The sequence below is a fragment of the Misgurnus anguillicaudatus genome, chromosome 21 (genome assembly GCF_027580225.2).
Source record: "Misgurnus anguillicaudatus chromosome 21, ASM2758022v2, whole genome shotgun sequence".
Lineage (NCBI taxonomy): Eukaryota > Metazoa > Chordata > Actinopteri > Cypriniformes > Cobitidae > Misgurnus > Misgurnus anguillicaudatus.
In genome coordinates this window covers 39,253,271-39,281,125 of record NC_073357.2, presented here as the reverse complement: position 1 = coordinate 39,281,125, position 27,855 = coordinate 39,253,271, and the positions used below count along the sequence as shown (strand labels likewise).

The 27,855-nt window shown below is 37.6% G+C and overlaps 1 protein-coding gene across 8 annotated transcripts in view; it reads right to left on the bottom strand.

The window, feature by feature from the left end:
- Positions 1–1,168: 1,168 nt before the first annotated feature.
- Positions 1,169–27,855, bottom strand: part of sorcs2 (sortilin-related VPS10 domain containing receptor 2) — a 203,597-nt gene continuing 176,910 nt past the window's right edge. For 2 of the 8 annotated variants that reach the window (XM_073859102.1, XM_055206892.2), the window contains 21 exons: positions 25,052–25,231; positions 24,296–24,442; positions 21,251–21,353; positions 20,209–20,285; positions 19,718–19,809; positions 16,667–16,774; positions 14,690–14,810; positions 14,383–14,516; positions 14,087–14,215; positions 13,480–13,651; positions 12,670–12,856; positions 12,256–12,389; positions 11,983–12,106; positions 9,684–9,796; positions 9,458–9,580; positions 9,207–9,306; positions 9,059–9,100; positions 7,803–7,829; positions 7,016–7,118; positions 6,325–6,557; positions 1,169–4,894 (listed from right to left, as the gene is read on the bottom strand). In XM_073859102.1, coding sequence (XP_073715203.1) covers positions 4,830–4,894; positions 6,325–6,557; positions 7,016–7,118; positions 7,803–7,829; positions 9,059–9,100; positions 9,207–9,306; positions 9,458–9,580; positions 9,684–9,796; positions 11,983–12,106; positions 12,256–12,389; positions 12,670–12,856; positions 13,480–13,651; positions 14,087–14,215; positions 14,383–14,516; positions 14,690–14,810; positions 16,667–16,774; positions 19,718–19,809; positions 20,209–20,285; positions 21,251–21,353; positions 24,296–24,442; positions 25,052–25,231 — 2,514 coding nt within the window. In that variant the 3' untranslated portion in view covers positions 1,169–4,829. The remainder of the gene's footprint in view (positions 4,895–6,324; positions 6,558–7,015; positions 7,119–7,802; positions 7,830–9,058; positions 9,101–9,206; positions 9,307–9,457; positions 9,581–9,683; positions 9,797–11,982; positions 12,107–12,255; positions 12,390–12,669; positions 12,857–13,479; positions 13,652–14,086; positions 14,216–14,382; positions 14,517–14,689; positions 14,811–16,666; positions 16,775–19,717; positions 19,810–20,208; positions 20,286–21,250; positions 21,354–24,295; positions 24,443–25,051; positions 25,232–27,855) is intronic. The other 6 variants (XM_055206899.2, XM_055206907.2, XM_055206900.2 and 3 more) reach the window with 6 other exon arrangements.

Genomic DNA, 27,855 nt, shown 5'->3' with positions numbered 1-27,855 from the left:
CAGGAGCTCTCGACACGCAGGACACATATTTTGGAAAAGGGAACCACACACGTGACAATCCAAACCCTTATTTTGAATTAACGCATCCTCGGTTGAGCAGTCACGAGCCGCCACTGTTGTCCACACGGACATGGGTATTTTTATAACCGCGACTCTTTTTACGTGGTTCGGCCGTTCGTCCACACGGAAACCCAGTATCAAGTCACTGAAACCGAATATTTTTGAAAACCCCTTTTTCAGAAACGCCGGTTGCAGGGTTTTAGCTTCTGATAAAGGCTTCTGATTGGCCAACGTGGCTTTACCATTTGGGTTATATCAGTACCTGCTGGTGTGGCATGCTCCTGACAGTGTGTTTTTGTGTTTTCATGTAGGCGGAGATTTCTTTTAAACCGAGCATGTGTGGACAGGATTTTTTTTAAAACGCAGGAGGAAAAACTCTGGTTATAAAAACCTGTGTCTGAGTGAATCCCAATTCAGGGACTGCAGCCTTCCAAGGCCGTATTTGAAGGCAAATGACATCACCAGGCCGCGAAGAAGGCTGTCCCAATTTGATGGCCCCTTCACATACAAACCTCCAAATGGCCTTTTCCCCTCTGAAACCAAGAATCCATATATGTATCCCTCACAGCGGGTGCATCCCAATTCAGGGTCTGGATCCATTTGAGGACGCGGACGTAGGCTAGACCGTCTCATTTCAGTTCACTTTGTGGCCTTTAGAGGCTGCCCCCTTCAAATATCGAGCCTTGGCTTCAAAGTCTGTGGCCTTTGCCCCTGAATTGGGATTTACCCTCTGTGTGGACTAGGCCTTACTGTTCAAACACAGCTACAACTTGAATGGATGCTTATAATTGTGTTAGGGGTGGAGCCATGAACTGTGAGCCATGATTTAAGGCCCGCCCAAACAATCCTGATATCAGAAATGGAGAAAAACTACATAGTTCAGTCTGTCTAATGTGTTCTGCAATACATTTCTAAAATGTATAATGTCTTTAGAGAGAATTCTCTGAATTGACTTTACACAGACTTTAATGTATACAATTTTGCTAACTTTTTTTGCTAAATTTTCCTGTCATGATTTGCAGACCCACATAGGTCAATATGACTTTTACTATTATGTTTATGTTATACTATTTGCAGAATATTTCGACACAGAAACTACAGCTTCAGCTTCATGAACAATGTTAAAAGTTTATTAAACAGCTCAAACTAACAAAACAAACTTATACAGTTATGGTGTGTTTGAATTCAGACACACTGATTAAGTGCTTCTCTCTTTTTGTAGTGGAGTCAAAACATTTACATTATAAAAAACAAACAAATAAAAAACAGAATCAATTTAACTGTGTATTCGTTCACAATAGTTGAGTCTGTAAAGGTGAGCTTCAAAACATGGATCGCAAGTAACGTCTAGTGTGCAGTCTTTAAACCAAAAGAGTTACTGAAACATCTTATAATGTGAATAACATCCAAGATTTTCCTTTATTTCACTTAAAGGGGGGTGAAAATATACATGACACAGCCCTACATAACTTGGTGCAATGAGTTCACACTGTTTGCATTGTATATAATTGATTATTATTGACAAACATTAGCATAAACTTTCCAGTCAGTGTAGGGAGGCCATCTTTCCTTTTGGTTTATGCTGAGTGACTTCACATTTACTTATCATTAAGCGGTGATCTTGTCTTAATCATACTTAAACCACATACCATAATCTGCTTAGCTTAAGCTTCACTAAAAAAACAGTGACCCTGTAAACCATCAATATAAAGACTGCATTCAATCAAGATCTCCCAAACCATTTCCCTTTACATACGATCAAGACACAGCGCCATACTCATTCACATGTGCTGGACTTACAGACAACTGAAATGTGGTCCCTGAACCCACCTGAACAACACTATACAAGCTGTACAACAACAACAATGTGGTTAGTGCAAGTGAGAAACCCTCATCCATTCACCTCTTAACACAACAGAGAGAAAACATTTAGTCAGTTCATCCAGTTACCTACCTTGATTGAAATATGAACCCATAAAATGTCCAAATAATATCAGTATACACACAAGGACACAGTGGACAAACTCTCAGTGTGTCAATGTTATAAATGTAGTGAAATGTTATATGGTATAACCTACAGTAAACAACGCTGAGGAAAGAAGTGAAAGACAAGTTACCAATGTAATGTTCATATAGAAATCCTGAACTTCAAGAAAACCCAGTGCGAGGCATTTGGGGAAAACAGTGCACATTTTGGTCTATTGAAAGTGTTGGGGCTATATACAACTGAAGATTCTATGTACACATTGTTATATATACACTAGCTAAATGAAAGGGAACTTAACCATGTCCAACTATGCCTAATATAGGCTTATACACACTACACCATTAAACTCCTCACACAGATAGCAAATGCTACTCTGGATCTTTCTGTGGTGACTCCCTGTCAAGATTTGATGACTGATGTTTGTGGTTCAAATAATTAAAGTATATGCTTTTCAACACATTGGATAATGACATTGGCGTCAGAAGCAAAAAAAAATGTGGGTGGGTCCCCCAAAAACTACTTATTTTTTTGTATTCTGGTGACGTGATTAAACAATTGCTTTTTAAAGCCTAAAAGCTTTGTTTACTTAAAACCTTGCAGTGTCTTGGGAATGAAGGATGCGAAAAGTAGTGAAAAAACGAAATTAATTTATATGGACTGGAATGTATTTGAGGATTCAGCAATGTGACAGTCAAGGCTGTAGCTAAAATGCGGAATGGAGTTTGATTTATTATGCCAGGGTGTTCCTTAAAGCAACACTAAAGAGTTTTTGCTCTTTGCTCCCCCTACAGGTTGGAAGCTGTATTGTCCATTACCAGTGTCGTAAATAATTTAGCCTACTGCAGCAAAGCTGGCTCTGATTGGATTGTAGGTCTGCCGTAAAGCAGCAAGTTTTTGTAGTTTTCACTCGAACTACAGGACCGCGACCCGACGGTTGGAAACTTCTTTAGTGCGGTTTTGGCCGATATGAAGCGAATGTGAAAGTGCCGTTCACCCTGTTTCGAGTGGATGAACGACAAAAACTTTTTTGGAAACGTTATTTTAAGGTAAAAAAAACTCTTTAAGTTTGAATGGATATGGCTGACAATGCTCAAACAAGTAAACAGGCATAAGCGCGGGATTAAAAGAGCATTTCACCCGTAGAAACATTAATCTTTATTGAAAGTGTGTCATATTTGCAGTTGAAATGTAACATACATTTCGAATTTGGTGCCTATTTGACCGAGAAAAGGAGTGTTTGTAGTCTCACCCCCTCAACAAAGATATTGGACTTCCTGCTTTCAATGATGCAAAATGATGATTTTTACATCATTGAAAGAAGGAAGTGCAACACTGAAATCTGTATTTCTCCTGTCTCAGCGGCAACCGAGGAAATGATGCACAACCATTCAAAAACATGACTGGGGTTCTAACTATACAAAGCTTAATGCAAATGGGTGAAGTGTCCCTTTAAAGACAGTAAAAGTAAGTGGGTCCAATATGATTGGTCTTAAAAAGGGGGTCTTGTCCCACCCACATATATTGGTTTCGACGCCCATGAATAATGAGCTTTGATTTGTTACGAGATATTGTTTCGTTATGCAATGAAAAGACGGATTATGATCTAAAAGAGATGAATATTTGGCACAGCAGTTCCTAGAGTTTTATTTTTATTTTTATTTAAAACAATATATGAAGGCTCGGAGAACAAACAAAAAAATGAAGCTGTGTTGTTGGGGGGACTGGGGACATTTTTTAACTGGCCCCAAAATGAGGGGCCACAAAATATAGCCAACTCTTTATGCTTGTGAAAGCCACTTATTATTGTTTTGGTGCAGGTTTTCCACCAACACCAAAGTGATTCCAACACCAAAGTTATCTCCGTTTTGACCCAATGCCCAATATTTTCACTTTGCATAACTGGGATCAATGTAATTATTGTTAATAAGCTCTGCATTGTCGTAGCAATTATTAACTGCACTATAGATATAAATAATGTAGGGCAGGAGAGGACAGTAACATGGTAACGGATGTAGAGCCAGGCAAAAAAATACAAATGTGACTTTACTGCATAGTATGTTCATAAAAAGAAAAAAATAATATATTGTTACTGACTGAAAGCAAGAGAGAAAGTCGCGTTGTGTTATTGCATTTGAAAATTGAACGTTTCAAATAAAATCAAAACAAAAGAAAGCGAAGTGACAGTGTAAAATACCCTTTGTGTATTCCCTTTGGCTATATCTAACAAACAATGCTTCCCCTGAATCAAATGTATAATATCGTATCTTGCTTGCTACGTGCGTTGCACCACATCTGCACAGCATTCATTTACAGAGTGTAGTTTGAGTAATGAACACGACACCTCAGTGGCCTAAGAGTCTAAAACAGTATTAACATACACAGGAATAATGAAAGAGTGGCAGAAATCAGAGCGAGAACAGATGAAACAAAGTGTTTGGTCAACGTGTTTGTCCCTGGGCATTAAGAAGTGCAGTGACATGTAGGGGCCTTTCCTAAGTCCCGTAATGAGAAGAGGAAGTGAGATGAGACAGACTGCATGATATGCAGATGAGAAATGTCTGCAAGCGTACGTCGACAGTGCAACCTGGCCACAGTTGGTTGGGTACAAAAATCCACCTTCAGTAGTGAGGGAACAGAGGCTGGAACAGAGAGAAGGTCGAGAGAGGAAGAGAAGGTTTGGTGCAGGTGTTTCTCTCCTGTAAGGGTGTCTGTAGGGACAGAGCTGGAGAGAGCAGGAAGGCAAAGTCTATTGTGCTCATCACTGGCACCCTCCCATTGGTCATCAGCTCGTCAGGAAACTGTGCAGCTCCCTTGCATTTATGTTCAACACCACCCCTGAATGGTTGCCTGGCAACAAGGAAATGAGAAGCCAGCAAGTGAAAAAGGACTTTTCAAGTCAAGGTTATTACACAATGTAACATTCAGCAAAATGCAGGGTCCCTGATAGATTGGTCGAGCATTGCGTTAGAGGAGCATAAGGTTGTGGGTTTGAATTCAAGGGATTACACATACCTTTTAACGCACAGTTTCTTTTGGATCAAAGCATCTGCCAAATGCGTGAATGTAAAATGCAGACATTTATCTACAATATGTGTTACCCTGTCTATGAAATCCAAGTTTGGATTCAATTATTGATTTTAATTTCATTTCAATCTTTGACATGAGCTTAGTTAGTATTGCAGATATCACAGTATGTTCTTTACATTGTGTAGAAAATCACAAAAATGACTTTAACTGGGTTTTCATAGACTGGGTCACATATACAAACAGATAAATTGCATTAGATTTTTTTATATCCTATAGCCCCCCAATATGACAAATAAAAAATCTAACAATTTTTACTTTTTTTTACTAAGGGATAGAAAGTGACCTCTCTATAATGTTGAAAAATGTTAAAGGGACACTCCACTTTTTTGAAAATACGCTAATTTTCCAGCTCCCCCATTGTCAAACATTGAAATTTTACAGTTTTGGAATCCATTCAGCTGATCTCCGGGTCTGGCGCTAGCAGTTTTAGCATAGCTTAGCACAATCCACCGAATCCGACCAGACCACCAGCACCACGCTAAAATAACCAAAGAGTTTTGATATTTTTCCTATTTTAAACTTGAGTCTTCCGCAGTAACACCGTGTACCAAGAAGACAGACGTGATTTTCTAGGCAGTTGTGATTTTCTAGGCAGATAGGAACTCTACTCTCAAACTGGCGTAATAATCAAGGACTTTGCTGCTGTAACATGGCTGCAGCAGGCGCAGCGATATCACGCAGTGCCCGAAAATAGTCCCCTGCTATTAAAAGTAACAAACAGGAGTATGTTCGGCCTCTGCGTAATATCATTGCGCCTGCTGCAGGCGCAATGATATTAGTCCCTGATCACCACGCCACAATGAGAGCACAGCTCCCAGTCATATCGGCCTGGAAAATCACAACTTTTAATTTTCTGTCGGTCCTAGCACACGATGCAACCACAAAAGAGTCAAGCCTTAAATAGGAAAAACATCCTATTTGGTCACTCTTGAGCACGATGCCAATGGTCCAACCAGACCCAATGAATCACGCCAAGCCATGCCAAAACTGGTACAGACAGACCCGGAGATCGGCTGAATGGATTCCAAAATGGTTTCAAATGTTTAACTCTAGGAGAGCTGGAAAATGAGCCTATTTTCAAAAAAAGTGGAGTCTCCCTTTAAGAGTCATTTTAAGATTAATGGATACAGTAGCTTCTCAATCTGGTTAGTAATGACTTGTTAGTCAAAGGTAATTGAATTGAATTCTACCTCCAGCGTTACCTAGAGTCTGCGACTCGAGGCCATCATCGATGTAGTTCTCGTCCTGGATGATATTATGTGTGTCCTCACTGTGATTGACAGGGCTGGTCATTTCCTGCTCCTTGTCATTGTGCATCTGGGCGTAGACGTTTCGCCCTGGCAGTTTTCTGAAACGCAGCCAGGGATGGGTTAGGCTGCTCTCCTTAGGCCTCAGCAAGGAACCATGGTTTTTGTAGTTTTTCCTGTCACAGTTTTGTAGTTTATGTTCTGTTATGATTATTATGGGACCAGCATGGGGTTGTCAATTAGGCACGTGGGGATAAAACATGCATTCTTTTGTGATGGGGTTTGACAGGAGAGTGAATGTCAAATAGTTTCTGTCTACATGTTTATACCTATGCAATTCAAAGGCTGATGGAGTAAACGATGGGCAGCAAGGCAAAATGGATGTGCATATTATACCTACACAACAGTAGGTGTAACATAGCACCGATATGATTTATAATTGTCAACTGTATCCATTTTCCCTTAGATTATTTGCTGAAATTCTGGTAAGTAATTAGAAATATTTTCTAATACCCTACCCAGCAATGACAGGAAAATCAAAGTATGCAAACTGAATTGACCATATGAATTGTATATCATTCAAAAAATTAAAGAATTAGAAATGTAAAAGTAAACTTGAAAAGGAAAGATTTACCTTTTAAACTTATAGAGTATGAATGCTACAGGAGAGATCAAGCCAATGAGGAGCATTATAACCAGAGCCCAAATACCAGGACCTGCTGCACCCATACGAGAACCTGATAGAGAGAATCTGTTATCAACAGTTGTATAGTCTTTTTATCACAATTATTGTTTACATTTGCATTTAATTTTATGCAACTTAAAGGCACAATATGTAGGATTTGACCCGTAGAGGTCACATTTTCAAAACAATAACAATGACATCACGAAACAGAGTGGACGATGGGAGATGGTTTTCACCATCTAGAGACGCAAGGAATTTGGAAATCATGTTCACGAATAAGGTAATATATTCATTTTTATTACCTGTACATTTGGTCACATTATTTTATGTCACTGTAATGAATTAGCTACAAGGCACAACAGCTGCGTGCTAGATGCTGTATTACCACCACTTCACATTTGTCCACAAGTGCTGCCAGGGTTTCTACAAGCAGAAACTGAGGGTAGTGCAGATATTACTTTATTAATAGGCGACAAAGGATAAGCCATTATTTAAAATAGGAATTTATCTGGATTTACAAATGTAAGTAATGTGATGTAAATGTTGTAATGTAAGTACAACTTTGAAGTGGTTTTTGGATGTTTTATTACAAAAATCTTACATATTGTGGCTTTAAGAATACATTTTGTTCAACTCTATACATTACTGTATAAACCTCATGATTAACTAATATACAGTATATAAAGAGTTTTCAGGAATAAACAATATCATTTTGATATTAACACAATGTACACACCTTGTGAGGATGAAGCCATTTGTGTGACTGTGACACATAACAGTACAAACAAACTCAACTTTAAACTTAAAAAAAGACTTAAGTAACTAAAAATGAACAGAATTCAACACAACATAAATTTAATGTAATGTTAAACCCACATATTAGTTATTTAAAACAAAGAAGCATGCAAAATTTCACCCCAAAAGCCAAATAGAATTGAAAGGAAATACACACACATTAGCAGTGGCGGATGCAGAACGTGACATATGGGTGGGCATGGATTAAGTCGAGGTGGGCCTGAATCTATGGGTGTCACTTTTGAATAAGAAACGATAACAAGTCTATAAAATTCATCAAAACTTCACGAATCACAAGCGTATTGGTGAGAACACTCATTAAATCAGCACGCACACACACACCACACACACCCAAACTTGACATTATTGATAGGGAGCAGGGGAGAGTAGGGGCGAAAGTACTTATTTTTAAAAGACAATTTTTGAGATATATTTTGCTGTGGTCAGTAACTCACGAGTGTGGTCCATCAATACCAGGAGAATTTTGAACAAATGTAAAACGATATAACGGTATAATTTCACTGGGAGCACATTGTTACTTTTGACCCTGTCAGCAGCGACGAAAGTAACACACAGGTGGGTCAATAGTAACACAACAAAACAAGATAGATTTTCGTGTTACACTTGCTTTTAGTAATTATAAAAGACTATGACCTGGTTAATATGTAAGTGCAAACATATTTTGTAATTTATCTTAAATTTCAGTTTTATCAAATGTTTCAAAAGCAACCAACAGTACAAACTTAAATTGTTGTGAATAAAACATTTTTTCAACAGTTTGAACACTATGAAAATTAAATTAAATCTAATTAGAAAAATATACATTTTCAAAAATACATTATTAACCTGTATAACCTGTAGATTGATCAGTACTTTAACACATGAAACCAGAAACACAACGTGTTATAAGAAAAAAATCACTGCTTTAGGAATTTACTTATCATGATTGAAAACAGCTTTCTGGATCTACACGTGGAAAACGGTAAGTAAATAACACCATATTTGCAGCTCTGTCAAGGGTTGTGTGGTGGATTGGGCTCTGAGAAAATCGCTTTGTTACTTTCGTCCCATGTTACTTTCGGTTCTCCCCTACATTAGGTATTTTTTTGTTCATTTTTTCTTAGCTTGTGAGCAGCACAGTAATAGTAAAGATGTAAAGAAGCACACTTCTAAAAGTGAAAGATAAATGTAACGCACCAGACTCTGCAGGGTTTGGAGATAAGTCAGTAGTTACAGGTCCTTTCAAATACATTGGGTGTATTTAGTAGTTATCCATGAAGGGCTTGATGTTACACTGTAATTACATGACTTACACATGTGTGTCTGTTAGCAGGGGAAAACTTACCTGCGTCTGAATTTGCCAAAGTCACCAACACTCTGAGCCCTCCTCTCACAATGAAGCTCACATTATTCTCACTTAAAACCTGCTTTATGGTGGTAACACGCTATAAAAATCAAAAAACATACACACAGAGTATGAAATCTCACAAATAGCTCACAAACATTTTGAGTTATATAAACAACTGTACCGCTGCATGTGTAACCTTCATATATTCTGAATATAGGGGTTATATATTTTAGGTGTTTATTCTGTACCTTGTCCACAAACACACTCCTTTTAACTGGTGTACCATCTTGAGGAAGAACATACAGGTCCGCAGTGGTGGGAAACCCTGGCTTCACCATGGTAACCAATAAATCATGAGGAATCCCTGTGAGCTGTAAGCCAAAGATTGCAAGACTACGTTTAATATCTATTTTTAGCACAAAGACACACAAAACAGACTTTTAATTTGTGTTTGTTGATGATTGAAGTGTAAACCTTAGCGAGAAGCTTTGTGATGACCTGCCCCACATCATGTCTCCATTCAGGGATGTTTGGATTAAAGTGGTCCAAATTACGACTGAAACTCAGTGGAATGATATGGAAACGATCTGAAGAGTGAAGAGAAACGATTAATAGTTAACGGTATTATATGAATATTAAATGTCGCAGATGAACGTTAAACTAACCTGTCAAATGTCTTAAAAATAACCACCAGAGCAATGTATGTTGTAACCATGTTATAAGCAGAATAATTGATTGAATTATTTGAAAATAATGCACATCCGGGGTGTAACAGCACTCTGCTTCGAGCCGTGTTGCATTACCACCTAAGGTGTGCATTCTTTTCGAATAATTAAACAGCCCGTTGTCAATTATTCCTTACATATATTAACTCTATATTAAGACTGAAAGTACAGGCACAGTATTTTAATTGCTTCAAGAACGTAATACTCTGCTAAGCAATACCAGGCTTCAAAAAAGCACTGCATAGCAAACAGACAAAAAAGATGCCAAAGCATTTTCCTTAGTCTACAGAGGTTTCAAGTTGCCAAGTTATTTACATTTCATTAATGTATTTGGCAGGCACTTTCATCCAAAGCGACTTACAGTGGATTCAAGGTATCCACCCTACTGAAAAATCCAGCCAAGACCAGCATAAGCTGGTGAGCTGGTTATAGCTGGTCTCCCAGCTTGGTTTTAGCTGATGTAGCAAGCTGGTCTAGCTGTGTTTTGTTCACTTTTTAAGCTGGTCTAGCTGGACTTAGCTGGTCAGGCTGGAAAACCAGCTGACCCACCAGCTTGACCTGCTTTGCCAAGCTGGGACGACCAGCTTAGACCAGCTACTGCCACCTTATACCAGCTAATACCAGCTACCAGCCCATGCTGGTCTTTGCTGGATTCCTCAGTAGGGCAGCACATTTTATCCCCATAATCTTAGTGGTGCTAACACAATGCTCTACCAATTGATCTACAGGAAGTTATCTAGTTTCATTCAATTTAATAATGCACCCACGTATAGCTTGAGGAGATCCAATATAACGTGACAGTTTGCATGACAGTTCTGCAAAGTGCTGTTCAGCTTGGTCTCAAAGGGAAAACTGCTATTTCTGCTTTCCAAAACATGACCGCATCACATCGCAATCATAAATATTCGATTAAGCCCTGGAATCACATGAATATTTCAGCTCTACTTAACAGTTAGTCAATTCAAAAAAGCAAGAATCAAAAAACCTAATGTGCCACTGGTTTTATAAGCATGACTATCGCTGCGTATGAAACCGTTTACTTTTCCATACTATATAGTAGGCGAAAAGCACTAGATGGGGTGAGTAATATGTCCGAATTTCATAATATTGAGGAGTTATCCAATCAAGAAGAAGTAGAGCCGTTGGTTTATTAAAAAATGTCCGAAAACAGTAATGCGGCAAATGCAAATGGGTGATTCTCACGAAATTAGACTTATGAGGTGTCATGAAACATTTTGATAAAGAAAATAAATGCATATTAAGATTATCAAAATAAGAAGCATACAGTTACAAACATCTCTTCATGTACTATTTTGCACATGATTTCAAATGACATCATACAAACCAATTTTGTTGTTATTTCCACATTTAAAGGGAAAATTTTCATTACCGCAACGTGTCCATGACTGGATTTGGAACTTTGACATGGAAATATTTATAATTAAAAAATAAAAAAAATAAAGAGCTTCAGTGCATGTTATACTATAAACATTTACAGTAAAGAAACAAAGTATGTGCTATTTGGTAATCATTGGTAAATGTAGAGACAATAATAAGGAATATAAATGTGTCCAAGAAAATTTTTCTCATCCTCTGCAAAAATTTTCAATCATTGTTTAAGCCCTCAACGAAGTAACATTTAAAAAAAATGTTGGAAGGGACATAATAGGCTTTATGCCCAGCTGCACTACTTCCTGAACTTCAGCCAGCTCCTTGTTTCCTGTCTGCCATTATTGGACAAACTGATTAATCCAGGTGTGCCTGACCTCAGTAGTCACAACAACAATAATCAGACACACCTGGATTAATTACCAAAACATGAGTTTGTAAATGCATATATTTAATGTAATATCATGTTGCGATAATGATAATTTTTTTCTTAAAAATTTAAATAATTGTATAAGAAATGAGTATGTACCTTCTGTCACAGTATGCAATTTCAGACACAGGGTGTGTTTAATTATAAGTGGTTAAATGCAGAAAAGCGCTATATAAATGTAATTCATTATTCATATTAATAGAGGGTAACATTGTGTGGTGTTTTTCACCATAAACATGAACTGTCTTGCTGTCCTGCACCATGGAGCGACCATTAGATGCCTGGACCGTCACAGGAACTGCACCCTCTTCAGAGAACCTCACAACCAGACTGTTCTCCAAGGTCAGTTTTGGCTGTCAAAAAGTTCATATACACAGAGACATTATATACACAGCTGACTCTTCAAGCATAAGCATTTTTTAAATGCATTATTTATCAAAATTGACCTAGAAAACATTAAACATAGAAAGCATTTATAACAGATTATTAATGAGAACACTACCTGAAGGTTATCTCCAATCCACCAGTAAAACACTGTGAGGTTTGCCTCAGTAGGCAGCACTATAGCTGTGAGATTTACTTCTTGGTTTCTGCCAGCAATTGGTACCACCTCCAGATGGACATCTTGTAGAGGAGCTGGGAAAAAAAGAAGGTCAAACATTTAAATCTTTCATTATCTTTTATCATCTTTCAAAACTGAAGATGCAAAGAGAGCATTCCTGATAACCTGATTTTATACAGAGGCACTATTACAGTTTAAGGAGGACTTGACTGCAATACTATTTATTAAAACATGAAAACTTTAATATTTTGCTTTAAGGAAAGTTTGATCTTTAACCCTTAAAACTTATGCAGCATGTAAAAAGAATCTATACATTAGTAATTAAACCATTTTTGGAAATATGTGGAGCTTTACCTATGACTTGGATGTACAGGGTGGCTTGGTCGTGTCCAACAGCGTTTTCAGCCTTTACGTTGACACGATAAACACCTGGCTTCTCATAACGGTGCTGAATGGGTTCATCTGTGACAGTCAGGTTTTCATATATAGTTCTGACACCATCCATTAAATCCACCTGATATTTGGTGCTTGTGGTATCTCCCTGCAGACATTATACAATTGCAATATTGCATGTGGCTACGAATGAAGATGAAATTAAGAACTGATAAAGGTGATTATTTGAGCATTTGTAATATTAAATCTATTATTAGAAAAACAAACAATAAATGTTTGATCATAATTACATTTTAGCAAAACCACTTTGCTGAAACTATAAAACAAGGTATAAGTAATTTACTTTACTTTACTTTATTGTCTCATTTCTGAGAAATTTGGCTTGGACATCATAACACAGCCAGTACAAAAATACAAAACCATTAAAAAACATACAGTGAATAGATAGGGTAAAGTACCCAGTTACAATATACACAATTATTCACAGAATAAAATCTAGTTACATCATACACAATCTCTAAAGCATGACTCAAAAAATGTTGTCCCTATTCAACATTTTACATGCAGAGGGAACAAATGAGTTTTTAAGGTGATTGGACTTACACAGTTGAACTCTATAACGTTTTCCAGAGGGCAATAGGTAAAAGTTTGTATGTAAAATGTCAAATAAGTAACTTTGATTTTGACATGGGTGGAAATTGTTTTAACTAACCATAATAAATAGTGATTAATTAGTGATCTACTTTTGATTTCATACAGTATGCACTTCACCTGTTCTTGATGGACTATAAAGGTGATGTCATCCCCAGGTGCCACTGCCAACATCTGTCCTTTAATACCCAGCTGCAGGCCTTTAGGGGGCAGCAGAGGGCAAGAATGCTGCTTTGCGCTCTGCTCTTTGTTCACCCCGCCCTCACAAACATTAGTGATGACCTTCCGATAACTGTAAAAATGTTTAAAAAAAAGTATAAAAAGCAGCCATATGCAATAATGTATGTGGTTAATCTGTAACACATGTCTCACTGTGTGTGTTTATTAACCTGCTAATCTAATCTTTAGGAGGTAGTTTTCTTGGACAAAATTTAGATTAATCAAGGACTATAGTAGGACATTTGAAAAGTTTTTACAAACATACCTTACAAAATAAAAAACAATACTGGTATGCATCTTGAGACAAACAATGGCACTGATACGTTATGATATGTCAGTGCAAGATGTTTTTAAATTAAAGCAGCTCATAATTGCATTTTAGTCTAGAGTAAGCCCAGCCTGTCCAAGAGAAGTCGCCCCGTGATTTACTAATAATACACTAGAATTGCACAGTGTTAAAAGAGATACATTAATTCTGACATCTAATGTGTCTGTGTGTATACATTACCCTGTGCTGGATTTATAACTGTGTCCTAAATGACAGTTTTCAGGTGGAGCGTCAGGATCGTGCCAGAAGTCAGGATAACAGCGATCACCATCTAACTTGAGGCTGAGAGCTCGCTCAAAACCGTAGTCACTAAGAAAATACAGTTAAACCTAAAGCTTTATTTATAGCCCAAGATATCTTTCACAATACATTGTACTTGGATTTTAAAGGGCAGTTTAGTGTGAATTGAAAAGTGTCTGTAAAGCACAAATTGCTTATATACACACACAGGCTATATACATTTCTCGGTTTCCTACCAGGCATAGTCTTTCTCTGTACACTGGCAAGGTTTAGTAGTTAGAGCTGATGTATAGCTCTTCCCTTTAATGCAAAACGATGACTCTTTCCTTCTCCGGTACATTCGTTCCTGGCCCATGATGCATTTCTCTCCCTGCAGGAAGAAAAATATGTGATGCATCTCCATTTAAAAAGAAATAAATTGATTCGCAACCTATATTAAAATGCATTTCCATTCAGCGCCTGAAACTTATAGCTTAAGATTTTATTGCTGAAGATATTACGGCTGAAAAGCAGACGGACAGAAAAAACAGGCTAAAAAAATACCTGCAAGTCAGTGAGTTTCCAAGAGTCATAATCATCTTCTGTGCACTGTCTGGGAAAAGACTGGCGGAAATCCACCTTCACCAGCTCCCAATCTGAACGGTAACTTATGTGGCCAAATACCCTGTGCATGACAAAAAAAAATGAACATTAGCATTGTCAGTCAATACTTTCATTACTCCATCCATAAACATCTGATTACTTATTATCTGCAAATAAACGCTATTTAGCCCTTTAACCAACGTGAGACTATCTGTAACCCTGACTTCCCGTCACAGTACACCCTTTATACCCAATTCCAATAATGAAGATTTTAGAGGCGAGTGGATACACACTTTGGCTCATCAGCATGTCCTACTAATGTTCATGGCCCGCTTACTTAAGTCCTTAAATCTCTATTTGCCTTATAATACTATGGGAAGATGCCCTCAGTTCAAATGAGCTAAAATATATCGCCACTGGGTGGAGCCCTATATCTGTACTTCGGTGCATGGGTTATCTTGATGGTTTATTAAGACAGCACTCTTATCTAAGATAAGGAAAGGACTAAATTTAGCTTTACCAAAAATACAGCTTGTGTCTAAATGTAATATTCTTTATTTTAACCTAAACGGGTGTCTGCAAGAAATGTTCACCAAAGTCATGACAGCAAAATTCTATCTTTATGTGAAGCAAAAACATTTTAACCATTTCAGATCAAGTTTAAACAGTTCAGACATAATTGGGCGGTTTCCCGGACAGGGATTAGCTTAATCCAGGACAAGGCCTTAAGCCCGGAATACACTGCACGATTTTTGTCCTCTTATAAGATCATTACCTTATCACACTGTGCGACATGTATCGTTTAAACTCGGGTACGAGGGATACTCGGGTATGAGAGCATGTAGACTGTACGAAGTTGACACGGAAGCTTCGGCGGCAGCGTCACACATTGCGCAACGTCACCCGCATGCGCTCGTGGTAAACAAATCCCGGTGCGCAGTTCCCTTTCAGTCGGTCACTACGACGTCACGTCGTGACCGACGAATTGGGAACTCGCTTAGAGAGACCAATCTGCTTCGTATACTACTAAAACGCCAATGAACTTGGCATTGAGATATTTGCATAATGCTGGCGCCGCCCCGCCAGGTGCGTATATAAGGCGCACGTGCAAATAGGGAAATCAGCTTTTTCGCTTCGAAAGCCGGCTTTATCTGACTGAGAAGCTACTATCTGCTCTTCTGGGAACGGTTGCTGAAGTTGATTGACAAGCAGTACTAACACAGCGGACGCTCGCAGTATTCCACTGCTCTGCATATTTTTTGTTTTGTTTGTTTTTCATACTCTTGTTGTTATTGTTATAATTTGTCATTTTTGTTATCTGTACATTGTTTTGGAATAAAAAAAAAAAAATCCGGGTGCGCAGGTCGTAGTAGCAAACAAACTGTGCGGTGATCATGCCGAATTTCTGACACTGTCAGAAAACTATCGTAGGCTATCTTTGGACGCAAGACCGGAAAAACGGCCGTCTTTGAACTTCTCTCACTGTACGACATAGGACCACCGATGGAGAGCCACGATCACAGAAATCGCGACGATAGTTTCACGATGGCAATCTTTCGTCTGGGACAGCCAATAATCATGCAGTGTATCCCGGGCTTTAGATTAATTAGGAAATATAACTAGTTTTAACAAACATGCCTTACTTAAAACATTACCTGTGTGCATTTTGAGGCAAAACAAAGGGAACTGATGTATTTTAAGACATGTCAGTGCAAGTTGTTTTCAGTTTGGACAGCCCTTAAAAATGTTTTAGTCTAGGACTAGTCTAATCCCTGTCCGGGAAACCGCCCCAATAAGAGCAATGACTTACAAAAACTCAAACAAAGCTTCAATAAATGAATACAGTCCAGTGATGATTGTTTTTCATGCTTTTGAAATCATCTAGGTTTGGAAAAACATGAGAGGAACTGGGTGAACTGCTGGTGGACTCATACTCACGTCATAACCAATGTCTCGTCACCAGGTTCACTCAGAAGTCCATCCACAAATACAGAAGTGCTGGTGAAGTTGTGGACACTCCATGTTCTTCCGTTATCAATGCTGAATCTACGGCAAGAATTTTGTTTAGGTGATGCATTGGCAGCTTGCAACATAAATAAAGCTGCATAGTATATATACCATATGACTTAGTGTGTAGGTTTTTAAGGGAATAGATTGCTATGCCAGTTAACCAAATGAATTTGTTAATGCTATTTGAACACTGCTCTTTTTTACACATTTTCATAATGTGCTCCTCAAGAAAAGTGACTGGGCATGTTTCAGAGTGGGTAATTTAATGGTGGGTAGCCATGGTGATAGTACAGTTAAACTGTACTAATAAATACTGTATAAAAAGATTCAAGGTGACTCAACTCAAAATGTTTTAGTAACTAGCACCACAGGCTTTTATCAACTTCCTAGAAAGAGTGATTTTGCCAATGTGTCATACAGTACGCAACTCTTATCCGTATAGTGTACCATACACAAATTCAGGTTGACCCAACACAAAAATGAACACAAAATTGTCGTTCTGCCCAAAAGGTTTTTCAGAACGGAGTAATGATGCTCAGTGTGTCTATGCTGCCTTTACAGTCACACTTTGTAAGCTCGACTCTTATTTTACGCATTTTTATGACACCACACAGAATACATTTGCATATGGGGAAAATATTTACCTAATAAGGTTTGATGCAGTTATGGTTATTCAAAAATTACATCATCCAAACCCATGAAAACATTCTTGGTTCTTCAGGACCAAAATTGAAATTTCCAAAAAAAACCCATGAAAACATTTTGGTTCCGAAGACCAAAGAAAACCATTGGTGTTTTGAACGACATAAAGACGAGTAAATAAAAATAGGTAAATTTTACATGAACTAACCCCTTAAAACATTTATCAATCTTTAATCATTATCTTGAATATTCTAATATCTGACAAACCACTGATCATCATTTATTGTCAATTAAGCATTTGTAGGCCACAGATAATACAAGCAGTGGCGGCTGGTGACTGCTCTTCAGGGGGGCGTGAATTCAAAATACGGCGCTGTCCCAAATGGTGCACTTCATGTGGACTTTCGGTCTCATGGCCTTAAAGGTGGAAAAGAGGATGTTTGTTTTATACATTTTTGCAATATTACTTGAAACTATCTTTACTAAATGATAAAAGCCTATTTATTAGGTGCACTGAAAGTCATAATATTAATAAACGTCGTCTGTGCAAAAAGTAGGGCCTTAAAAACATCAGCCAATCATTTACGCAATCATCGCGTCAACGATTGGCCCTCTGGCTTGTCAATAACTGCCATTACAATCCTTGTGAGAGACGTGCACGTTCCAGTAACTTTACACGAGCGACGCATGCGAGTTCTTGCCCTACATTTCAACGCTGGAGAGAAATAAAGGAACAGAGAGGTGTCAAGACAGACGCGCAGTTCGCAAAAATTCTCAGTGATTATTCTTTCTTTGTGGAATAATTATTGTTGTACTGTTATTCAGGTATATCGACGTTGTTCTTGTACTGTAGTTGTAAGGCAGTGACCAGTCTGCTACATGCTAGTTGAAATAGGAGTAGCGTCGAATGATCGAACTTTACGTCTTATGTGTTTATTATCTTATCATATTTCACATAATGAATCCACTGACGCGACACAGCATATGCCAGTGGTAAACAAACACTCGTGTTCAAATACTCGTGCACGAGTTTTGGAAGGTGTTTCCTAGAAATGAGCTGTGAAGGAGGGAGGCTGTTCTTACGCATGCGCTTATTTAAAAAAACTCAGTAACGGAAACATCCTCTTTTGCGCCTTTAAATTGCGTGTGCTCGCTTAGTCTACGAGTCCATAGGGTGTCCTATTTGTAATTTTTACACTCCAAAGTGTGCTCATCAGCGCCCCCTTTGCATCTTTGATTCGATCTTCAGATGACGGAAGGGAGGAGTTCACACTGATAGGCAACTTCTCTTTCTATTTCCTGCGTGACGCTCGAGTCTGTCCCAAAATACCACTCCGGTGCGCCCTCGTGGACTCACGTCAAGGGTCCCTTAGGTCTGCACTACATGTCATCAAAGTGTGGAAGTCCACAAGTCCGGAATGTGCCATTTGGGACAGTGTTCGGAGTGTCATGTGTGTTGCTCGTGTTTTTGCATCATGTAAACCATGTGCACCACATGTCTTGTCAAAATAAGTGCCTGCTGCACACGCATCAAAACCGTTTATGATAAAAGAGACCCTCACGTTCACAAAATACTCGCAAGACACTCCCTTAACAGTAAACTCGCATAAATTATGCATGAGATTATGCGAGTATCTGGCAAACGCGCCTCTTTTATCATAAACCCTTTAGACGCGTCTGCAGCAGGCACTTATTTTGACAAGAACCGTGATACACATATGTTCACTTTACGCGCTGAATACATATTGAAAAATGATGAACCACACACATGACGGACTACATACATGTTGTGACGAGCTTCGCATCGTGCGCCCTCGAAAAAGAAGTCTCTGAATACATGCTCTTAGTTTTATCCAGAAGCAATGTTTGTACTGCGAACTCTAATGCCGATGAAATGCTTCAGCTTATGTTGGTGAATATGGTAAAGATTTTTCTTTTGTTGTTCCACTTTAAACACATTAGCAGAACAAGGTGCACAAAATACATAGCCTGTGAATGACTTGATGTTATTCGTGTAAATGGTTGTCTGTGTGCAGAGAGAGATTTGGAAGTCGGGTGGTCTGAAGAGCTCTCCAAAGCCAAATGGGCTTCTTAAAGCAAGCACTCAAAGGATTAGCGGCACAATCAGGTCAGCAAATGCCGGGGAGGGAAGGTCTTGAAATCCTGTTTTCATACAAGTCTGCCTCTTCTTACAATGTTTAGTACTCCATATAACCCCAGTCTTTCTCTATACATTCCCTTTGTCGCTCTTCATCATCCCATTTCCTGGGCAAATCTGTTTAGCTGAGCTTTTATTGTGTGTTTGACTTAGAAATGACATTAATAAAATAATCTTACTTGAGTATTTTTAAAGGAATCGAGGTGTCCTTAATGGCCACTATGACACCACCGTGATCCAGGTAGAGAATATGATGTTCCTCCTCAAACACCTTGAGAGAATGAATAAAACAAACTTTTTCATCATCGTAATTATTATTATTATCTTGATTAAATGTCATTAGGGAAAGACACAATTGAGCAAATGAGGGGCAGGAATGATTCAGCCAAATCATGAAGACAGAAGCGAGTCTGAGCATTGAATACGATTGCAAATAAGAGGGTGTCAAATGAAATTGGTATAAGAATAGAAACAAGAAGCACGGAAAGAGCGAATCAAAAAGTCTTTTGGAAAAGTCTGTGTTAAAAATCGAAGAAAAGAGTACAGAAGAACAAGAGAATCCTGACAGATGTAAAAGACGAATACAGAATAGCGAGTGTGTCCTAAATGAACAAAAGAAGCGTGCACTAAAACTAAGAAGCCAATGTTTTAATGATTTTTTCATTCTCACCTGCCTCCAGTTTTTGCCACAGTCTGAGGTGATGTACATTTCCTCTTTATATTCAACCAGCTGAGAACCCAGGTTACCTGAACAGAAGATACACAGAAACATAACTTAATAAAGAATGGGAATAAAAAGTATATCACAATTTTTCTTTCTTAACTTGAGGCCAATTTTCTCACTTTACTTGATTTAGAGAGAGGGAGGATCAGGAGCGAGAGAGTTATATATAAAACTGCAAAGAACTGGAAGGGAATCATGGATCAAAGACTTACTGAGCTGAGAAACAGTTAGAGCTGAGCATGAGTGATATTTTACTGAGGGAATGAGTACTAATAGCCAGAAAAAGATGGATTATTATAGAGAAACACTGAGTGCTGACTGTAGTGGTGATTAAATATTTGGGGTGTGCTTGTACAGACATACACATACATTTTTAAAGGACAACAAGCTACAGTGTATTGGTAATGCTTTTAAAACCAAAGGCTAAAGGCCTTCTATTACTCAAACCTTGAAAGTGGACAAGTCAAGAATAAGTCAGATGTGATATAACCTGTGTCTTTGCGTATGTGCGTTTATATCCCTAAAGGAATGGACAGACTTATGACCTTGTGAAGAGACCGTAAAGCAATAGCTTTAGCCTTGTATTCAAGAACATTAATATACTGTATGGTCTTGTTCAATTCCCTGTGAATCCTGAAGCAATATAAGACAAATGTTTCTTATTTAAGTCTCAAATCAAGGTTTTTCTTTCTCTTTTCACCATACAGCACTTTACAATTTCACCAGCCCAACCAGGTGGTTATTATTTAATAAAAATGATGAAAGAAAGTTTGATGTATTGTCCTTGAAAGAGTAGCTGGAAGAATTGCTTGTGAGATGACACCTCACTTTATACACGTACATTATTCAATTTCTAATGTTATTATCAATACAGAACTAAAATAATAAAACAAAAATTAGACCAGAGTAGTTGAAAAGTTAAGAAGATTAACAGAACTTAATTTTATTGTATAGTATATCATATATTGTAGTTGTCATGGAGACTGACCTGCACCCATTATCAGGCCCGGGGCAGAGTCTTTAGTGTGCACTGTTCCAGACACGTACGGGTTGTCAGCCCATCGCAAGTGGAGATGGAGGTGACAATCGGGCTACAAAGAAAAGAAAAAAGAAAAATTTCTCTCTTTCTCTCTCTCTCTTTAGCTATTCATACATGTGAGTACTTTTATTCAAGTTGACAATCGTGGTACATTGATTATTCAACGTCTGTGTTGTTATATGCAGCAGCACATCATTCATTAACTGTCAAACTGCATGGCCTGCTTACCATACAAACACACAAACAGCCTGTGCTTTATCTGCAGTCTGTACAGCCTTCAGTAGGGACACGTGATATTTTGACACAACCCTATCGTAGATTAAATATTGACTAAAATAATGTATCAATATAAAACATTTGACTTTATTTGTAACAACTATCAACTATCCCTCTCTGCTCAGATGTCTGTTTTGAGATGGTTGGTCTGGCTCTGCTGGTGCATACTATTGTTTCTTTCAGTGTTTACCCAAACACTTTCTTCAGACTACACAATCATGTTCTGTTGTGATGAAAAAGTGCTTTGCATGAGGAAATCATAAAAAAGGAAAAGATCCATTAGACATTTTTTACTCCTCTTGAAGCTGTATTTTTTTCTTAAGACATTTTGGTAAACGGTTCATTAACAAAAAAGGAAAAAAGTGTAAATAAATTGGCAAATAAAGCATGGATGACCAGAAAGATGTGAAAAAGAAAGAAAGATTAAGGTCGAGAGGGAGTCGATAAGTAAGAAGAGAACAATAAGAAGCATGTCAAACAGTTAGCTGAGTGATGAAGACGTTAGATGGGCAGACAGACAGCAGAGGAGAGAGAAGTCAATATGTGTCCTTATCGTCTCATCTCGTCCGTGTCACCTAAAAAACATTAATTAAATCCCTGGGATTTCAGTCCCAGTGTATCAACGGACATTTAAAATTCATGTAAATATAAAGCCACATGAATGTGTAGGAGTGTTTAACTAGGAGTGTTTTTTGGATTTATAAGACAGTATATTAACCAGTGCCTGCACAGGCCGCCAAAAGCAAACAAAAGAAGATGAGTCGGATGCCTGACAGATGCCAAGGATTAATGATTTTACATCTGTGTCTGAGACGGCCACGCTAGTCACATGTGAACTGAATATAAATATATGTGTAGATGTATAATGAACCATATTAAGGCTGACACAGTTTTGTTAAAAACTAAGAATTAATCTGCACAGCTACAGCAGTGTATACTACCAGTCAAAAGTTCATAAAAATCATTAATCTGAAGGTGTGTTTAAATGCTTGAAATTATATTTGTGCCAAACATATTTATTTATTTCATTAGAAAATTATAATTTTACTTATTAAAAAAGTTATTTTTAAGAATAGACGAGAGAAGATTAGACCCAGAATAGATAGAATCTCAATCAACATTCTTTAAAATTGATCTCAGGGTAAAACCTCAAGAAGCTTCTTGACAAAATGTCACAATTTTGCAATTTTTAGAGAAAACAGTCTCACAATTTTTGGCCTCCAGGTCTTGCTGTCGATTCTGCGCACTCTCAAAGAGGATTGCATTCTTTAATGCAGTGGTTCTCAAACTGGGAGCTAGGAGGTGGTCAGATTTTACATTAAAATACATTAAATTCTGTGCAATTAAACTTTAGAAAAATAAGGATACTAACCAACAGCAATACATTGTAAAATGTAATATGTTTTGTTTAATTCATTATGTTTAATTTGTTTAATTTTTTTATATGTCATACATTTTCTTTGAGGGGAGACCACAAAGTATGCACCATACACAAGTGGGGCCCCATGCCAAAAAAGTTTGAGAACCACTGCTTTAATGGTTGACGATTGGCTCTTTTACTGTTAGGCTGGACTAGAGCGGCTATTCTGATCATTGCGATCTCCTTCATTCAGTGACGCATCTTGTTAAAGATACAATTTGTAGAATCAATATAACAATATAACAAGTCAATAGAACAATAACACTGACAAAGATTAACAATGCTAAGAATCAGCACGGAATTATGGGATTTGTTGTCTTTAACTAAACCGCTGATGACCATCATTATAACTGGAACGAGAAATCATGTTAAGGTGAGGTGATGAGGTATAGTAATTTTTTATAAATGTTGCATTTGAAGACATTGTTTTATTTTATTATAGATGGTTTTAGTATTGTTAAAATGAAATTGTTAGTAATAGATGTTACAGTATTAGTCCAATACAATGCTGTGTTAACACAGCACAGAATTAAGAACAAACTTAACATAAACAAGCGAGTATAGCCCGACAGACGCATACTTCCGCATTTCTCCACGACACTGTTGTCATGTTGTTTCTTTGTTAAAGGCGGTAACAAAGGGTAACGTGGATATTCATTTCAGTGACAGGTGACTGCACTGCCCCGTGTCACTGTTTAGAATGGCAATTTTTCATAATTTACAACTAGTTAAAAACATTAGAGATATTGTTAGCAATCAGCTAGATAAAATATATAACACTGGCCTAGTGGTTTTGGACATTTTACTGCAAAATCTTACAAATTGTACCTTTAATATTAAATATCTTTGCTATACTTCAGATGATAAAATATAAGAGTTTTGATTTATTTTGGATGCTTTTTGTCACAACATAATGCCTATTGTTACATTTGTCTTATGCCATAGTTTGCATTTGTTAATAGTTTACTATTTTTTTTTTAAATATAGAAAAATATAAATAAAGAATGAGTTTCTAAACTTTTGACTGGTATATCTAAAAACAAAGAATGGAGTTTGCATCCTATTCGTATGCATGATACTGTTGGGCACCTCATGATGTCTTGACAGGTAAAAACTGATGATAAAAAAAGAAACAATATTATGCCTACATCTATAATTCAGCAGATATAACTTCTCCACAGCAGCCGTATAAACAATCCAGTAAAATGGTTGCAAAGGCTAGACTGTAACATGGTTTCAGAGACAAAACTAAATGCAAAATACTGGATGTATTTTTTGAAATGTTGCAGATATTTTACCTGCTTGCAATTCACAGGTTTTCCATTCATATCAGTTATGGGCGGAGCAAGACGTTCCCAATCTCTGCCTTTGTTATAAGTGATAAGAGTCGTGACTTTTCCATCCACTTTCTGATTGGCCAGAAATACACCCTTAACCCCACGAACCTGTAAAATACAAGAAAGCAGACTGACTTAAATGTGATTATGCACCACAAAACTTTTGAAATGTAAAACTAAGCATCATTTGAGATTTAAAATGAACTATTTTCTTGGGAATGTTTAGTATGCATCACATCATGATGAATCAGCAGTTCACTGCTGTTAAATGTTACTGGTAAGTCATAAGTTTAGCTACAGTATATAAAAACATAGTGTGAGTTCAAGCTTGCTCCATGTGCGCAGCAACATCAACTGCCTAGAGTCACTTACTTAAACATGCTACTAGCTATGAATAATGAGTGAATATGTGTGTAGACGGAGCTGCTAGAGATCACAAACATTCACACTCCCACATATAAACAGACACCCACACTCATACAAGTGCACACAACTCCGCGAATATGTGTGTGTGTGTGTGGAGCAACGAGAGGCTGGTTTTTTAGATAAAATCCTCCATCAATATGCTCTGAGCTACAAAAACTTTTTAAGTGAATTCTTACAGTCATGCTTACCCTACCACAACTGTGCCATAATGCATAAACTAGAAATCTAAGGCCATATTGCCACTGTCTTAGCCATGTATAACAGTTGTATTGTGTGGGGTGAAATATGGACCTCTAAGATGTCAATGAGGACATTCTCTTCAGGCTGTTTGGTGCTGCGGACGTTCTCCAGCACAATGGAGTAATAAACGCCCTGTGGATCTGACTGGTAGAGGTTGTACGTGTCTGTCTGATGCCATTCCTGCAGAGCCAGGAATACTTGATTCTCATCCGTACTCACAATTTGCACATCCTGCAAGACACAAACAGATCTGAATCACATACACATGACTCTAAAAAGTTTGATGCATTTGACAGCAACGAACAATGCAGGTCTGCATAAAAGAAATGTTCAAGCAAGTGATTAACATTGAAAGTTTTATAGGTTTGTGCCTGTGAGTTTGGAAAAAAGCTTGTGTCAGCACACATTCAAACAACACCAATCAAAAACAAATACTGGAGAGAGACTCATTCATGTCTGGCCAGCTTTGTTCTGCAATTGAATCGAATTTATTTGCTCAGAAGAACTTAAAATTGCTAACAACTGCTCAAAGCACATAATCTCACATTTGCACTTGTTTTACATGAAAATTATATTTCACAGAAGTGCTACACAATTCTGTTATAAAAAGCTTTTAAATAAGTTTTAAGCTACTTCAGAGATGAGAGTAAATGTGAACTGTGCAGAAAGAGATTTAAATTGGAAATAAGCATGAACATTTCATGTCCTATAATTAGCCCGCTTTAATATACAGTATCAACCGAAAACTGCTCCGTTTTGATAGCCGGGTGCTCTGGAAATGACATCATTCCGGTATGGGATGGGGAGTGTGCAACCATGTTTTTCTTAGTGATAAAGTGAAAGTGGGTCACATTAATTTAGGCACAAAGATGAAGAGTACAAGCTTGTGCCCCCCAGCTGAATTCATTCATAAGAACCTAAGTGAAGAGCAAGAACAGTCCCTAAAGAAACACGCTTTAATGTGTTTCAAGCCCTATACTGCAAGTTCTCACTAATGTCTCACTAAAAGCAGTTTAGAAATTTGTATCCCCAAATGTGAGAGAAGGGTTACTGTTCAAAACACTTGCATACAAAATACTTTTTTGCTGTGAAGAAAGAAAAAATAAGCTATAATAAAGCTATGAGATAATAAATGAAAGACACAATTTATATGTACTACTCTAAATCTTGGTACCATCTCACTATTGTAGAAGATTGTAAATTGAATTATTCTTTACAGTTTCATCTTTCCAAAAACAGCTGAAAAATAGCTATGTCCTTAAAAGGCCCAGGTTATTCTGATTAAACAAGAGCAAATATATTATTTCAGAGTGGCTTTTATATAAACAATTTAATCTTTTACCTGTCCTAGTAATCATGAGGTTCACAATGATATACAGTATTAAAACAGGCAATCCCGAACTTTAATAAGGAGTGCATGTTTGCTATTGCATTTGTGAACATGCCTTTTGGCTAGAATGCAAAGTAATTACTATCTGTTGATTTCAGGTTAAATATATAAATATATCAACAACACATATTTAAGTTAGTTGACTAAATAATTTTGTTAAAGATGAGGTCATATTCCTTACATAACCAAAAACGAGGTCATTGCTTAGATTAGAAGCTCTGCTGAAAGTTGGCCTGGATAAACTTGGATAAGTGGATTTAAAATTTAGGATAAGATTAAAACTGATATCTCTAAGCGTAGCTCTTATTTTCAATCTTAAATGAGAAAACACTGTACTAATGGGCATCCCATGTAATATTAAAAGGCACAGAGATCAGAGGCGAGCCTGGTGGTGCAAACTACTACATAGTTGTGCTTACATGGATGACCAAAGATGACATGTGATTTCTCCTTATTGTTTCCTGTTTTATATTCTCTACAAAAACAAGGAGCAAAAGACAATGTAGTAGGAGTGTGCAAGGTATCATACACAAAAAGATGGATGGTGAACAAGTAATAGAAACAAGATGAAAAGTGTGTGTGTAGTTTGGTCCTTTTTGTAGATGTGTGGCTGGTTCGGGAGATCTCAGTTATCGAATTCTTGTCTTTGTCTATCACACTGTGAGACAGGGCACTCGGGTCCCTAGTACTGATAACAGCACTATCAGAGCTTAAGACAGCACTATCCATCTGTCTCTGACAGCGGGCACAGGACCCCTATCAGCCAAGACACAGCTGCAGGACATTTGTGGCTTTCCCCACAGACACAATTCGGCAAGTTTCAACTGACTGTGTGTCGAATGTACATTGCCCATGGATTTCAATGATGACCCCGTGTCTATGTTTAGAAAAGATGTGGGATGCGTGACTGTGCAAACGGCAGACACGCTGATTGGAAGACAGAAGATCCTTCAAGGTCTCTTTTTATTAAAACGACCTCATTGCACATTAACACTTCAGCAGAACGTTTGCTTTTCTCTGGTGGATTCACTGAGCTCACATTTGAATTCTGGGCATGTTGTCCCATACTTGCATCGGAGAGAAAGGTTTTAATTGGCCAAAATCAATAGCACATTTTTTGTTTATGGTCTGCTTGAAGTTAAAGAAGAACGTTGTGACCTTTTTTCAGTAATTTTGTGTGGTTTGTTGACATTTATTAGCTAGGATTTAAATTTATGGTTAAGTTCTTCAGAATTGTGCTTTTCTTAAGTGTATTTAATGGTTATGGGATTAAGATCCTCCTGAAATTTAGCATGTTAATGGGTCAGTGACAAAAATGATTTGGCAAGATGAGGAATTTAAAAATCTTTTAAAAAACTTGTTTCAAAAGGACGCATCAGGTTTATTTCATGCACTTAGGGGCGGTTTCCCAGACAGGGATTAGACTAGTCCTAGACTAAAATAAATGTAAGAGCTGTCCAAACTG